Source organism: Rhyacophila brunnea, unplaced genomic scaffold, assembly GCF_057557595.1.
Source record: "Rhyacophila brunnea isolate RB1 unplaced genomic scaffold, BYU_Rbru_1.0 scaffold_9, whole genome shotgun sequence".
Taxonomy (NCBI): Eukaryota; Metazoa; Arthropoda; class Insecta; order Trichoptera; family Rhyacophilidae; genus Rhyacophila; species Rhyacophila brunnea.
The window spans coordinates 3,830,550-3,846,318 of record NW_028233361.1 but is presented as its reverse complement, the minus strand read 5'-3'; the positions used below and the strand labels follow the sequence as shown (position 1 = coordinate 3,846,318).

General features: G+C 31.1%; 1 protein-coding gene across 2 annotated transcripts in view; it reads left to right on the top strand.

Annotated features, from left to right (window-relative positions):
- The window catches only part of Lar (tyrosine-protein phosphatase Lar), a 712,977-nt gene that overhangs the window by 618,182 nt on the left and 79,026 nt on the right, over positions 1 to 15,769 (top strand). For both annotated transcript variants that reach the window (XM_085959967.1, XM_085959966.1), the window contains exon 7: positions 9,750 to 9,860. In XM_085959967.1, coding sequence (XP_085816093.1) covers positions 9,750 to 9,860 — 111 coding nt within the window. The remainder of the gene's footprint in view (positions 1 to 9,749; positions 9,861 to 15,769) is intronic.

The window sequence follows — 15,769 nt, the reverse complement described above, 5'->3', positions numbered from 1 at the left end:
TAAGTATCCGATATTGGCTTCTTAAAGATAGGCGCGTTATCTAAGGGACCTACGCGGCTTAGGTATGGTTCTGAATCATGTTTACATTTTTCGTGGCGTAGTGTCGCGCCTGTCTGCCGCGTGTCCCCCCGTGTCCGGAAACTTATAAGTGTGCAGTTTGCCTTATCACACTTCACGATGAAATGTTGTATCGGAAATATATGACCGTATATTAAAGTAAGTCCAACCTTTCTGGGTCGTATAGTACTGACATAAAATTCTTGTCTAAATAAAACACAGTTCTTGTCGGTTTACACTTTACAGGAAGCGAGCAGCAAACTAATTTTGAAAATAGCCGATATACTGGATTATTTGTTTGGTTAGCTTAGGTTTTTATTCATGAATTCATGAATTTTGCAAAAATCAGCTATGAAAATTGAATTAATTTTCATATTGAATCTAATAAAATTGGAGACCGTATAGTATGCGGTCATCTCTTTCCGGTAAGAAAGCTCACGGCAAACTGTGCTACGGTGAAATGTTTTACGTACAATTTACATGTAACCGTGTCCCCCACCAATTACTCTACAGTACCTACCTCATCGCGTACGCAACAGGATACCTGAATATTTCCACGTTGATTCCTCATGTTCAGACAGTCAGTGTAAAGAATACCCTGCCTTCGCATTCACAATGTCCAAGCATAACTATTTTTGAAATATAAAAACGTTACAATACTGAAGCTAGCTTCCATTTTTATTATTATTTTAATCCACACGTTTCATTATGAATCTAATGGGTGATTAACAACAACCGTCATCAGCTTTATGATGTCAATCAGGTACTTGACTAAATGTACCATATGTACAGTACTACATCGAATACAGTACTTTTCAAAATTATATATCCTCAATTTATTATTAATTTTTTTATCTTCACTAAAATATGATGGTTTTAGTAAATTTTATAGTTTTGAAAATTTATTCCTTATCGTTTTGCCATCATAATTTTATTTTTCAACAAAGCATTCAGTGCGCCTGCATTATTGTCATAAATTATGACGTAATGATATAACCGATAACTCCCACATAAAGCTCAGTGCTTATACTGATATGAAAAACCGTCCTAATATTTACCCAATAGTGTGGCATAATATGTAAGTATTATTTATTATATTGTGTTTTATTTTACAGATTTACAATGAAACTGAAATATTAAAATGTATGCTTAATAAAACTATTCTTATATACGCTACAAATCTTGCGTTTAGTCAGTTATGAATGAAAAATAATACTAATGTAGGTATTTAAGTTTTGTACTATTCCATTTGAGTCGTTTTTTGCGACTCTTTCGGCATCTTCAGGCTCCGTGTACACTCACCAAAAGGCAAATATACATTGACAACGAATACTATTGATATAATTATAATTAATATAATATATAATTTTTTAACATAACAATTTCACAAATAAACCCACCTGATATATATATTTATATACACACGTATACATACCTACATCCACATGCATACATATAAATGAAAAATAAATAGATTAATAATTACAATAAAAATATATCTCGAGTTTTTAGAATCAAGGTAAGATGAATCCGATTTAGTTTTCTCGCATTATTGTTCATTCGTATTAATTTTAATCTTTGTGAATTGCAAATATTAAGCTGCTATTCAGACTATTACGTACGTATCCCAATTAGCTAATACCTCTGATTAAGCAGGGAAATGTTTATCCAAATAGATCGTATTGAAAACCTTTTGAAGAAGTCCTGGAGTTTTCATTATTCTCAAACACTTCAAACGGCGCCATGACTACTTATCGCTACGTCTCTGGGATAAAGCCCTCTTTGAAATTAAATCTTTTGTGCTACTTAAATTTAAGCCGAAACGGCATTGTTTATAAACGCAATACGTCGCAGATTATTTTGTGTATTACGCGAGTCAACTTTAATTTTGTTCTTTTGCTACTTTACGACAACTTAATGTGTATTAATGAAGCTCACGATACCGAAGCAGAGTTCAGTCAACTTCTGATTTTAAAAAAATATATAAAATAATTGAACATACATAATTTTGAAAACACTTCTGAGAAAATATATTATAACCAATAGAAAAAATCTTTTTAAAAAAAGTTTGACACCGAATCGAACCTGTATCCCTCGGGCATCGTACCCACGCACATTGACCCCAATGCTAAAGAAGTCATACTTAATTAAATTTTAGCCTATGGCTTTTTTAATACTCACTGCTCACGCTTTCTAAATAGAGCTAGCTACCTACATTGGGCAAGAGATGCAGGTTCGATTCGGTGTCTTACTTTTTTCAAAAAGATATTTTCTATTGGTTATATATTTTTTCTCAGAAGTGTGTTCAAAATTATGTATGTTCAATAATTAGAATGTTACATTCTTAAATCTTGTGAATCATTCTTTGTTTAAAATAAATAGTTAATTAAAAATATATAATAATAATTATACACTAGCTGTCGTGTGGTGACATTCGCTATTTGGCAGTGAAAATTTTTTTTTTTACCATGTCCGATTCTAAGAAGACCATAGGGCTTCCACGGAGTGGAGGTTTGTATTAGCAGATTTTTTTACGCTTAAGCCGCTCAGCCGTTGTGAGTGAAAATTTGTCTAGTGGATTTTTTTTCTTAATTATACATAAAAGTTGGATAACATATAGGTATCTGTTAAGAATTAATTATTATTAATTTTAATAAAAACGCAAATTTCATAATACTGATTCTACTATTATTATCATTACACCATGTTACGCATATTATATGTTCGTATAATGAGTACGGAGACGTGGCGGTTAGTAGGTACATAACCAAACTATACCGCGTGCTGCAGCAGTATTATTGGACTAAACCCAATGGCGGATGGCTCTTTGGGTTGAATGGTCAATGACCCTCCAAAAATAAATATCTTACAATCTATGTACAATCTCAATTATAATTATTATTATCGGTTAAAACGTCAACGTGAGAGCATGCTCATGTATATGTACATGTGTGTGTAATTACCATACACACATGTCTCACGCTCGGTCATTTGAGAAAATGCCGGAATAAAATATTTCTTTATCTCTCTTTTTTCATATGTGAGTCGGCGAGAATGCACAGTTCGCCTTTTTTCTTCATATTGTTTTGTCCCAGCATTAGGCAAAATTTTGATCGTGCGAGAATGAAATAGAAATACATTTACAATGTGTCAAATGAAACAGATATAAAACGTCGGACGACTACGATGTACGACTCGTATTCAACGCTTTTTCTGCCAGCTAAAAAAGCTACTAGGTATTATCAACGGAGTTTTTATTACATGTGTTTGATTGTTTTAATCTTATGTAAATATTATTAGGTACATTTATTATATGAATAGACATACAAAGTTTGGTTTTTAGTTATTTATAACATTTTTGTGAAGTTTAGGACCCAACTTACAAAAAAATATAACGTTTTGTGTTTAATTTCGGTTAACGATGGGTTGGCGATGTGAAAAATTTACATTTGTTATGTTATGTACCTTACCTACTTATAACAATTTCTATCACTTCTTCTATAATGTATAAAAAGTCAATTTTCAATACGTCTTTTACAACGAAATACAACGAGAAGTCGAATTAAAATAATATATTCAAAATTGACCTACCACTTTTTCGGGCCTAAGGCCGCCAATGACTAAACCAATATTATAAAATATAAATGACGTTATATGATATATTCATTATCAGACCTGGGTCCACTTTACGACAGTGAAACTACGTTGCGGAAAGTACTTTTATGATGTCACTGAAAAATGATTTACCTGCCGTGGCTAAATCTTTGTATATTTGTTTAAATATGTAAATAATTAATTACATATGTTTTGGTACATGGAATCTGTAATAGTATTTAAAACTAAGACACGATTACCATCTTTATAATTTGGATAAAATTTGAAATAACTCGGATTTCATGGTTATTAAAATGTAGGTACTAGCAAGAAAGTCAATTGGTTCAGACCATTCGTCTGACAAGTAAATGATAGCTGTTCGAATCCCACTGGATTTAATGTTTTTCATTGTTTTTTTTTTTTAAGGTACCTATTACTTTTCTAAATTATTTTTATTCTATTTCACATTATAATTATTTATATATGTATAAAAAAGCATTATATTCAGTGAGTCTCAGAGAATTGGATAGAAATATTGTATATGTAGGACTTTTAATCAAGTTTGTACTACAATCGCGACACGACTGTGCTTTCTTTGTATCAGGCGCCTGAAAAAACAATCGTGTTTTAAACTTTCCAAATAAAAAGTTCCAACCTCGTTACACCTTCTTTGACAATCTTGTGCACACTGTCTGGATTCGGACTTTGAGCTTTCCACTTGAGCGCCGTTCTTGTTTCGCTTGGTGTTGTTTTCGAAAGCTCGCGAAAACTTAAGGATAAAATATTGCGTTGTTTTTTTGTGTAATTAAATGTATATAACAAAACTTTCGACGAATGAAGTTAACCATACATATAAACTGTATTTTTAAATTACTTAGAAGTGTTTACTAACTCAATATAAGTCTTCATCGAGGAGTTAATAGACAAATCATCACGCCAGTTCTACTACCATTTAAACAATTGAGATTTATTCATTTTCGGTTAATCGAGTTAATCTAGTTGGTCGATCCATCGAGTCTTAGGGCAGCCATATGGTCATTTACTTCCCCTTTTATGTCTAACGGTTGTTCACTATCCGAGTGACATGTCCGGTCCATTGTCGTTTTATCAGCTTCATCATCATATTCATTACCTGCACAAGTCAGTGAATCTACCCAGTTGTTACTGATGATACTATATGATTTTTTTTAAATATAAAATGTAGGCACTGGAGGCTATAATTCCTGGTAGTAAAGACTTAGCCAATTGATATAACATGGAAATTCGCACCCAAGTTACTACACAACTGCACATAGTTATTACTAACGCTGATGGCTTTTCAATTAGTTATTGTTAGCTTTATAAGCGTTTCCACGGTAATACAGTTTTATATATTAATACTATCGACTGAAGGTACTTACTGGAATTTAATTTTTTAAATTTAATGGAACTTAAATTCATTAGAACAGTTTTATACAATGAAATGTTTACGTAGCAAACAAAGATAGTATCAATTTTATATTTTGAATATTCAGGCTCACCATTTTGAAAAGATGATCGAGGAATACCTACTTAAGTATTGAACGCTGTTGTTTCGGTTTGTTTTCTCGTGCTAAAACTTTGCCCTTTTTGAACACATCGTTCGTATTTTAACAACTATTTGTGTTTTTAGACGGGTTTATATAACTAAAATTGAAAACGTCTTATTCAATGATAGGTCCACCAAAGAATAACTACGAAGAAAATTAAATAACGAACTCATCGATAGGTACCGCTTTATTGAGAAATGTTATTTGACAATGTGATATAAGTATATTCGAGTTGCCTAGAGTCGTAACTTACGTATTCCATAAATCCAGTTTTGAGATAATCGCAAAAAACCACCAGAGCACTGTTTTTTGTAATTAGAAGAAAAGCATTGAACTCCCTTGAATATTAATGAGCGAGTCGATTACATTATTTTTTTTTAAATATATAATAGGTACTCCTAAGACTGCAGATACACAACACACTATAAAAAAGAGCTAGTTATAGATTATAGATTATTGAACATACATAATTTAGAAAAACACTTTCTGAGAGCATATATTATAACCAATAGAAAAAATCTTTTTTGAAAAAAAGTAAGCCAACCCGACGGGGAATCGAACTCCGAATATATTATGTTCAATAATCAGAAAGATATATTCTTAAATCTTGTGAATTATTCCTTGAATAAAAGAAATAATTATTTATAGATTATAGATTAGTTAGAAAAATCTTGATGGTAGAACTCACATTATTCATTGAAAATATGAGTTATGACACCAACAGTCAACTTTGTCAACGATTTGTTAAAGTAACTTTTCATTGCCAACTATTTCATAACGTTTTTATTAGGTCGTATTCTTGTTTTTCTGGTGGTTGTTTATCCGGTAGAAATCTTGCAATCGATTGTTAACTAACTTCCCGACTATCTAGACATTTAAAACTTTTACAATATATCAGAACACGATGCTAATGCATGTTTTGAATACTTTTAGCCATCTTTAAGTAGAATTTAATTCATTTTCATTTAATTCTGTTTTGTATGAAAGTTTATTTCGGAAGAAATCCGTAATCCAATCCACTATTATTGATTGCTAGAGGGGTCTAGGGTCCTAGCAACTAAATTATTAATATATACGTGCTATGGAAATCAATATGAATGTCAAAATGACAGTTCAGTATTATTTCAATCAAGTACAAATTTTTTTGGTCGTTTAAGCTAGTCAAGTCAACTTTATATGATTCAACAGAAAATTTAAAAAATTTGTATTTAAAAAGTTCTTTTTATCTTGTAATTATTTCTTTATATAGATTAATGCCTTTAGAATCACTTGTTATATTTAACTCAAAAATGACAAAATTGCAAAATGTGAGTTATGACTCTAGGCGACTCATTTATATGTTGTCATATATTCATTGTCGCATAAAATCGAATAAATATAATCGTGATCGCATGTCATCACTTGTTAATCTGTTAGATGTATCTCGGTCATACCACAGCATCATAACAGTATGTATACATATTAGAACTATAAGAGCTACGGTTTTGTCAACATTATTGGTAAAACCCAGTATATCCCATATCCAGAAAACTTCTTGCTTTAATATTGCTCTCACGTTAAACCCCCTTGATTGTTTTAGTTTGTGCTGCTTTCGCTTCTCGGAGATCATCAAGGCGTTGATGCGAAAACCTTGCACCGTAAAGCTGTTATATGGCTCGCTCAAAATAATGTCAGTGTATCAAACTTCCTCTGTTGAAAACTTATTTATGCCGTGTCCTCGTGGACAGATTTTCTCTGTGTACGTATTTATTTTTATAGTGAAATTAAAATCGGTATATATATACGTGTATCCAATTACGAGTAGGTATATTAGTTAAGATACCGTATATCTCCTATGCTCTGCTATATTTATTACAATTAGAAATGTGAAAATGTATATGGTTGTCGATGCGTATTTAAAGGAAGGTTATTTTCAATCCTCAATTTATAAGTCGCTAATGATATTTAAGGCGGTTGGTCAGTGAAACGGCAAATAATTTTCAACTATAGGTGCGACGAAATTTCGGACTGGCTGGCAATTTGAGAGCGAAAGTCGAGCTGTGAACACGTCACACATTTGTGATGGCGACGGGGGAATTAATTATTAAATCATGTAAAGATGACTAAAAAACGTTACCCATTTACTTGAAAAATAAAACATGTCAATTATTATTAGTAATAGAACAATAAACATAACAAACTTACAAATTATGTTTTGTTCTGCACGCGTCATTTGCACAATCTTCGCGTCGCGTAATCACGATCAATTTAGACAGTGCCCCAGCTGAAGTAGCCTTAACTATCTTAGGACAGGGAAATTTACTGCAATGCTACTAGTCATAATACATCGATATAAGATGACTCCAAGAGAAGAGAAGGTAATGTTTGAATATGCATTTTAATGCTCAATAAAAATGTGTAAATGGTTCCCTTTTATTATACGATGTATACGTAACATACACATAGTATTAACTCATTTAGTGCAAACAGCGCGACTGGCGCGTTTGGAGTCGTTGGCGATTAGATATAATTAACGTGGTATTTAAATTTATTGAATTTACTTGGTAAAATTCCATTTTACAAGAAATGAAAATAAAAAAATATTAAATACTACAGTTTTATAAAAAGATTTGTCGATAGCTATTTCCGTTGTAACACCATATTCTTGATAATGGTGTTACAACTTCTTCTTCAATTTCTTGTGTTATTTAAATGTGATAATTAAAAGGTTAGCAGTGATTGTGTTAAAGGTATTATATTTCGTCTTTAATTTATAATAATTAAATTAATTAGTTCAATTGGTAGTATAACGATTTGTTATCGAGACGTAAAAATCTGTTCATACGTGTTTCACAGTATGCTAATCTGAGAATGATTGAGAGGATTAGAAGCGAATAACATTTTCAATCGACATTGATGCAATTAACAATAATATAACGCACGTCTACAGCGATTGCATTTACAATTGACTTTTTACCATTAAATTTAACATGACGTATCTTAATTCATTTAAAAGGTTATTTTAAAAGGGATCGCGATCTAGGGTGCAGCAAAATATTATTTTCTAGCACTTGTATTCCAACGATGACACAATTTCAACATGGTAGGTAGGTATACTGCTTCTTTTTTGTCGTATACATTTCGCACAGAGTATAATATGTGAGTCTATTTCTAAGATTTGGATCACATTAATATTTTGTATTTTCTATATATAGTTAAAATGAAAACGATTTTTTTTTGAATATATATTCCCAATAGTACCTAAGTTGCTTTATTTTTAAAGCATGTCTTTTTTATGTATTTGTTGGTTTTACCTTAAAACCATCTATGAACAGGACCGAAAGTTATTAATTTATTTTGTCGTCCTTATTTTCTTTAATATCCTTTTTTAGAGCGGAGGAGCACCGGAGCGAAGAGGCAGCAAGTCGGCGGAGTCACCGCTGAAACAATAATAATTCCGAATAGCTTTACTTTTTAATCTGTTCCTTGAAACGAAAAGTTTTCCCGGCAACAATGTAATATGTTATTTGCCCCTAATGGAAAATTCATTGCTCCTCGGCTCCACGTTGTTTTCCACTCCCCCCCGTCTTCGCCATTCTCTTGTCGAGTGTTCGCAAGACATTTTTCCAGCAGCAAAGACAAACTTCCATCGTGGGTCATCTTTTTAATTTCCTTTCTTATTGAATTGCTGTTCGTATCCGCTTGGCTCTGTCCCGATTTTTGTTTCTCCGGCTGTTTGCTTTTCAGAGGAGCATTATTATTGTTTGTTCTTTGTGTTTTGATTATTTTGCATTATATCTCTCGTTAGGAGCAAAATATTTTGATATTTGACACAACTGTTACGGCTTGTTGCTTTTAATCAGCGTTTTAACATAAATAAATAATAAATTATAATTGTTTTAATCTGTATACTTTTCCATTCGAGTCGAATTTTCAAATTGGATTTCACCTTTCGACATTTTTATACACACTCACGATTGGCAAATAAGTATACAACTTACACAGAATATAGTTAATAAGTACCTACCTTCGTGAATATTACTATGTAAAAATTATTCGGAAACCTGAATTGTTTGAAAATATTGTACTACTTTAGTACCCACTATTCATACATTAAACAAACTCATTAAAATGTGATTACTCCTGAACTCCACAGGTAAAATATTGGAATCTTTATAGAACATTTGGTAAAATATATTGTTTGCGGATGGCGGTTTTGTTTTTTCTGCTGTCAACATTGCGGAAGAAATCCGTAATCCAATCCACTATTATTGGTTGCTAAGGGCGAGGTCCTAGCAATTAAATTATTAATATATACGTGCGTTACTGTGGAAATCAAAATGACATTTCAGTATTCTATATTTGTTTGTTTGTTAGAAAATAGCAAAAAAAATGATTTGTTGACAATTGCTTTATTTGTCTTAAATTATTAATAAGTACATAGAATTGTAAAGTTTATATTATTCTACAGAAAATTTAAAAACGTGGTATATAAAAAGTTCTTTTTATCTTGTAATTATTATCAACTATTAACTGTTTTTTTTGTTCCAGGAGCCCTGCAGATCACGAAGAGTGAAGAAGAAGACAAAGGCAAGTACGAGTGCGTTGCTGAGAACTCGATTGGCACGGAGTACTCCAAGTCGACCTCCTTATACGTCAAAGGTAAGAGGCGTGCCATTTACGCACAGCTATTGTCATTCTCATGGACGTGAGTAATAACGCTTAGAAGCTGTTTGATTCGTTTGTGTTTTTTCTTCGCGACTTATTAATGTACGTGACCCCCCGCCCCTCCTCTTCTTCGTCAAAGTAACTTATCAATATTATAATATTTATTATTTATCTATGTAATACTAACTTTATTTAATTATTCTCATTGGGCTATTTTTTGTTCAAAATCCATTAATCTATCATGACTTGTTTCCTAATTACAATGGTTACATGTAAATTGTACGTAAAACATTTCACCGTGGCACAGTTCGCCGTGAGCCTTCCATCGAAAAGAGATAACCATATACTATACGGTCTCCAATTTTATTAGATTCAATATGAACATTAATTCAATTTTCATAGCTGATTTTAGCAAAATTCATGAATTCAAGAATGAAAACCTAACCTAACCTAACCTAATATTTCTGATACAACATTTAACGGTGATTTAATCTTTTTAACTTTTAATTGGTGTGACAACTACCGCATAAAAATAAAGTGAACGAAAATCTATGAAACAGGTAATTTCAATGTTGCAATTAATACATATTAGTAATAGTAATAAGTACATATTGCTTAAGTTAGTTCTCGTAATTTAGATATTTAATTTAAAATTAAAAAAAATATTTTTTAATATTTTACATTTGATACACATTTTTATAGTCAATCTTTATACTATAATTATATTTGTGAGGTATCTCAAAATAACTCCACAAACCTAAAATAAATGTCGTTTTTATCCTTTTTATTTTTAAAACTGTCAGTTGTTTCTGTCTGAATGTGAATTGTTTTAACATGTATATCCCATTATATAAAAATATTTTTAACTGAAAACAATTTCATAGTTTGGCCTGCCTTTATTACATGTTACCACTATGGAATATCCACATTGGACACTTCTTCGTGTGGATAAGTTGGACAAATAAAATATTTATACAGAATTCGTTTGTCACTCTTTTTAATTTGGCAGGTGACAGGTTTAAATATTAGATTTGTATGATTTTTTCCACGCAATTGTCTATTTTTCGATGGTTTAAATATCTATGAAATTTCAGTATATTGATGTACCGTACGTGACCTGTATTATATGGACGAAGTGTATGGAAAATAAAATTACCTGAAAAGCCTGCCAGTAGGTCTTATTGCTTGGGAATTTTATTCTTTCGTAATAAATAGATGAATACAGTAAGTTAAAAGTCACGGGAAAACTTTTATTCTACGTAAATTTTATTGTTGAAGATAAAATAAAAAATATAATACTTATAAGTAGGTACTTACATATTTAAATGCTAATCAAATTGCGTTAATTTTGGCTATCGGCTTTTGTGTTTTAAATCCATGCACGAATAATTCATTAATTACACGCCAGGTGTTATTTTTAACAAAAACTTTATTTATGACAACTTGCTACTTTAACTATTTATTTTATGACAACGAATAATTAACAAGATTTGAGAATGCAACATTCTTTATATTGAACATGCACAATTTAAAAATACTTCAGGTAAACCAACTATAAAAAAATCTTTGAAAAAAATACGACTCCCATCGGGACCTGAAGCCATGTTTACTAGCTTCGCACCAATGTGCTTTGCGAATTAGGCCAAGGACGTTTTATCTAATTACGATGAAATTACCTAATAGTTTTTACATATTTAAATGCTAATCAAATGACGTTAATTTTGGCCTTTGTGTTTTAAATCCATGCATGAATTAGGTAAGTGCTCTAATTACTAACCGACGTTCACTTCAAATTGTAGTTATGACGAACTTGCACTTATTCTTTTTATGCAAGGAATAATTCACAAGATTTGAGAATGACTCATTCTTTATAAATATATAAATAAATACAACGGCTGACGCGGCCCGATGTTCAATTACAATATGATTATTATTGAAGTTATACCTCTTTAGGTGCGTTTGGAAAATCAGATTATTGGTGTGTATTTTTGGGGTGTGACATGTAACACATAATTTATTTTTTCACACGAAAAAAACGCACTCGATTGGATTCGAACCACCGATTTTTCGGTAATCAGCCGAACGCACTACCTTTACGCCACAGTATGATACTGCAATCGTGACGATTATACAGTTTAATATTATAGTTTAGAATTGTTCCGTTGCCTAGGCACCGAATTTATTATTGTCGGCCATTTGAAATTCCTTACGTAAACAAACGATTATACGTCATTGTGGCAATTGTTACTTTAAAAATAAAAACAAGGAGAAACCATTATAATTTAGTAATGTAGTAAGTTAAAGTGTATAGAAATAAACCAACGGCGTTCCAATAAGCGGTCCTTTCTCTTGAGTGTGTAATTTAATAAGATAATTAATAGCTAGTCAAAGATTCTAGTTTATCACAAGTTTTGTTTTTGTTTTGTTACCCCAAAGAAGTATAACTTCTAACGCGCGTACATTATTAAGTACACACACCGATTTTTTTTTCTTTAAATGGTATTTTCGTTAGATAATTTTTAAACGACTTATCAACGCATTTAAACCACGACAATTTAAAGTAGGTGTCTATTTTGAGTTAGTGGTACTTTGTTAGTATACTGGGTTTGGACGGCATCAGCCGCTAACGAGCGAAGGGCGCCGCCCAAATCATCGATATTTGTTTAGTTCGGTCGCCCACCGATATCTATTGACGGATATTCCGTTGAGCAAGGGCTGTTATTTGACCGCGTTGAAACAACGCAAAGCCGCTCGATTAATTTAAAACGCTGAATGGAATATATTTATTTCCGGGGGCGGATCAATACTCTACAACCCCCGGCCCAACCCACCACTTACTTAGCCGCTGATTGCTTAATTTGCTTCGAATGCCTAATTACTATGTCTTCAACACTTGTATGCTTTCTTTTGAAAGTGAATATTACAATTAATAAATAATGAAACTTTTCAACTACCCTCTTAGTAGGCTTTCTCTGTTATTAATTGCTACAATAATTGAAAATGTAAAAACATTTGTTTTAAGTTAAGTAAAATAACACCTTAATATGTTTGCTAATAATTTCTGTACCTACACTTATAATCAGTAGCGAAGGATGGAGATAGGCAGTTAAGATCCGCCTTAAAAAATGCACATTAAAATTTGTTAGCCATATGCATTTGTTTTCATTGAACTAAGACTACAATAATTTACAGATAGTATTGGTTAGTTTTTAAAAATCAACTAAATCCTGCCTTTACCAAACCACAATAGTTTTGGTATATTTTGGGCGAAACGATAAAATTGTGCACACTTTTTCATTCATACTAAACTTATTTGTTCTCATTGGATTAAGAATACGTATTGTTGGTTATTTTTTTTAAATTCATTAAGCCCTGCCTAAATCAGACTATAATAGATAAAAAAATATTATTCTATCTATAAAATATTCAAAGTTATGTATGATTTAATAGCATTATTTTAGATATTTTATAGATAGACGAGTATTTTTGACTATTATCTATTATGGCCTGGTTTTCGCAGGGTTTAATTGAATTTAAAAAACTAACTAACACCATCTATAAATTATAGTATTATTTCAATGAAAACAAATACGTATGACTGACAAAGTTTAGTGTTCACCATTTATGGCAGATCTTAATAGCCTACCTCCACCCTTCGCCACTGCGTGTAACAGATTAACAAACATTTAATATGGCTTTACTATTTATACTCATGACATCGAATGATGGTAAAATAGCACAAGGCAATTGATGTTTTTGAATGGTACTATTGACGCCGAATGCTTCGAATTTTTGGGCTTAGGTGCATTCTGCGATTTATTTCAATTATTACATATTACTCGTCGTGGATTAGAAAATACGGATTAGCCTCCGATTGTAGATAGCCTCGTTGGAATATCGTCGACACGCTGGAGCGATCACACAAAGGAGTTGACTGTGAGCTTTCTCCATTTTTCCCCCTATACCTCTCGAAATGTCACATAATATGGCCAATTATGCTTTTGAATTAATTAATTAATTAACAACTAATAATTTTTTTAAATTACTAATGGCCCACATGCTCAGCGTACGTCAAAATGGAGCTTTTATGCTATTTTCAAAGCATGCTCCTGGACATCCCTTAAACGTTGTAGAGATAATCTATTTACATAATTTTGAAGCCTTATTATCCTTTATATTTATTTTAAACATTTGAATGGTGGGTGAAAGACATAGCTTATAATCAGTATCTTTAAAATTTTCTTTAAATGTGTAAATCTTGCCCATTTTTTGAATATTAAAATGCCTAATTCTTGTCAAATTTGGGATCATAGAGATTATCAATATAATTTTTTATTGTAAATATTTCACTATAATAATGTCGACATAAATTTTACTAATGGTTTTATAAATGCTTTTAAAAATTAATAAATATTATAAATCTTAACACCACTTCACATGTACGTACTGAAATATGACTATATGACTATGCGAGAGGTTTAAAAGAATACTGTTTTATGTAATAAAAATACTTTATGCAGTCATCAAAGGTTTAAAATAAATATAAAAGATAATTAGGCTTCAAAATTGTGTAAATAGATTATCTACAACGTATTAGGAATGTCCAGGATCATGCTTTGAAAATAGGATAAAAGCTCCATTTTGACGTACGCTGAGCATGTCCCCCCTTAAGACTTTCAACCTTTGAAGCTGTTTTGGTACAATAATAATAATAAATACTTTTGTAAGCGAAATCTATACAAATTAGTACTTTAAATTTAAATAGCATTAAATACTTGTTTCTGAAAATATTATTACGCCTCCTGTTCTTGTAGATTATCTTTTAAGTCTTGCTTCGAATACTATCTGTGAGCTTTAACGTTTAGTTACTCAGCTGAGATAATATTATGCTACTTACTTCCTGTAATATGATTTGTCTTGAAAGCTTTTAAACCTAATAATATGTCGCAACAGTACCTATATTGTAAATCGGAATTCTACTAAGTATTTTTTTTATCTCGATTGATGAAATATCCATCAATATTGTATGTTACGATAAGGATAATTTAAATTATATTAAAATCACGTATTATAAAATTAATCATTATTAATCATAAACGGACTTTTTTAAAATATATTGATTAATGTTTATTTTTATTTTCTAAACCATTAAATTGATTTTGATTTTGATATTTTGTTAATTCTACTAACGGTCAACGATAACTACGTTCCAATGATAGGTTTATAGCTTGAATCAGATGTCAACGTAAATAACGCAATTAAAGTAGAATTAACAAAAATAACTTTGCTTCAAAATAATTATAATGGAGTTCTACGACGTAAACGCCAGTTCAATTAATACATTAAATTTCAACTAATTTTCACATTTTTTTTCTTACACATTTTATTTTTCCAATATTATTTGTTCAATCTAAAATACGTTTATATTACTAATATGTCTATGACGTCGCCGAGCCCCTTAAGCGTCGGCTTTCTGGCAAATACACATACCTATTGTTTTTTAATCTGTGTTTGATTTAAATCAAATTACATCAAGTACCTACCCTCCCCTCGGTCGATAGTATTTATTTTATATTAATATCCAATTTTATATTGTTTTCATTTGGCCAATAAAACTGAGTATATTCTTTTGATTGAAAATACAATACGTTTAACAAAAAAGAAAGTATCAGTTACTTTTGACCCATACTTCATTTACCTACCATAAATATTGAATTGTGGGAGTATCTTTTTTTGTAATGGATACCACAGAAATATTTCTCAGTGTTATGATTATTTACCCATGTTGAATAAATATAATAATGTACATATTTTTTATTTCTCTAAGTTTATCACTAAGAGTTATCATCAAATACAGCTTCTTTGTTCATTTGCGATTACTTCTGCAATAATATCCTGCAAAC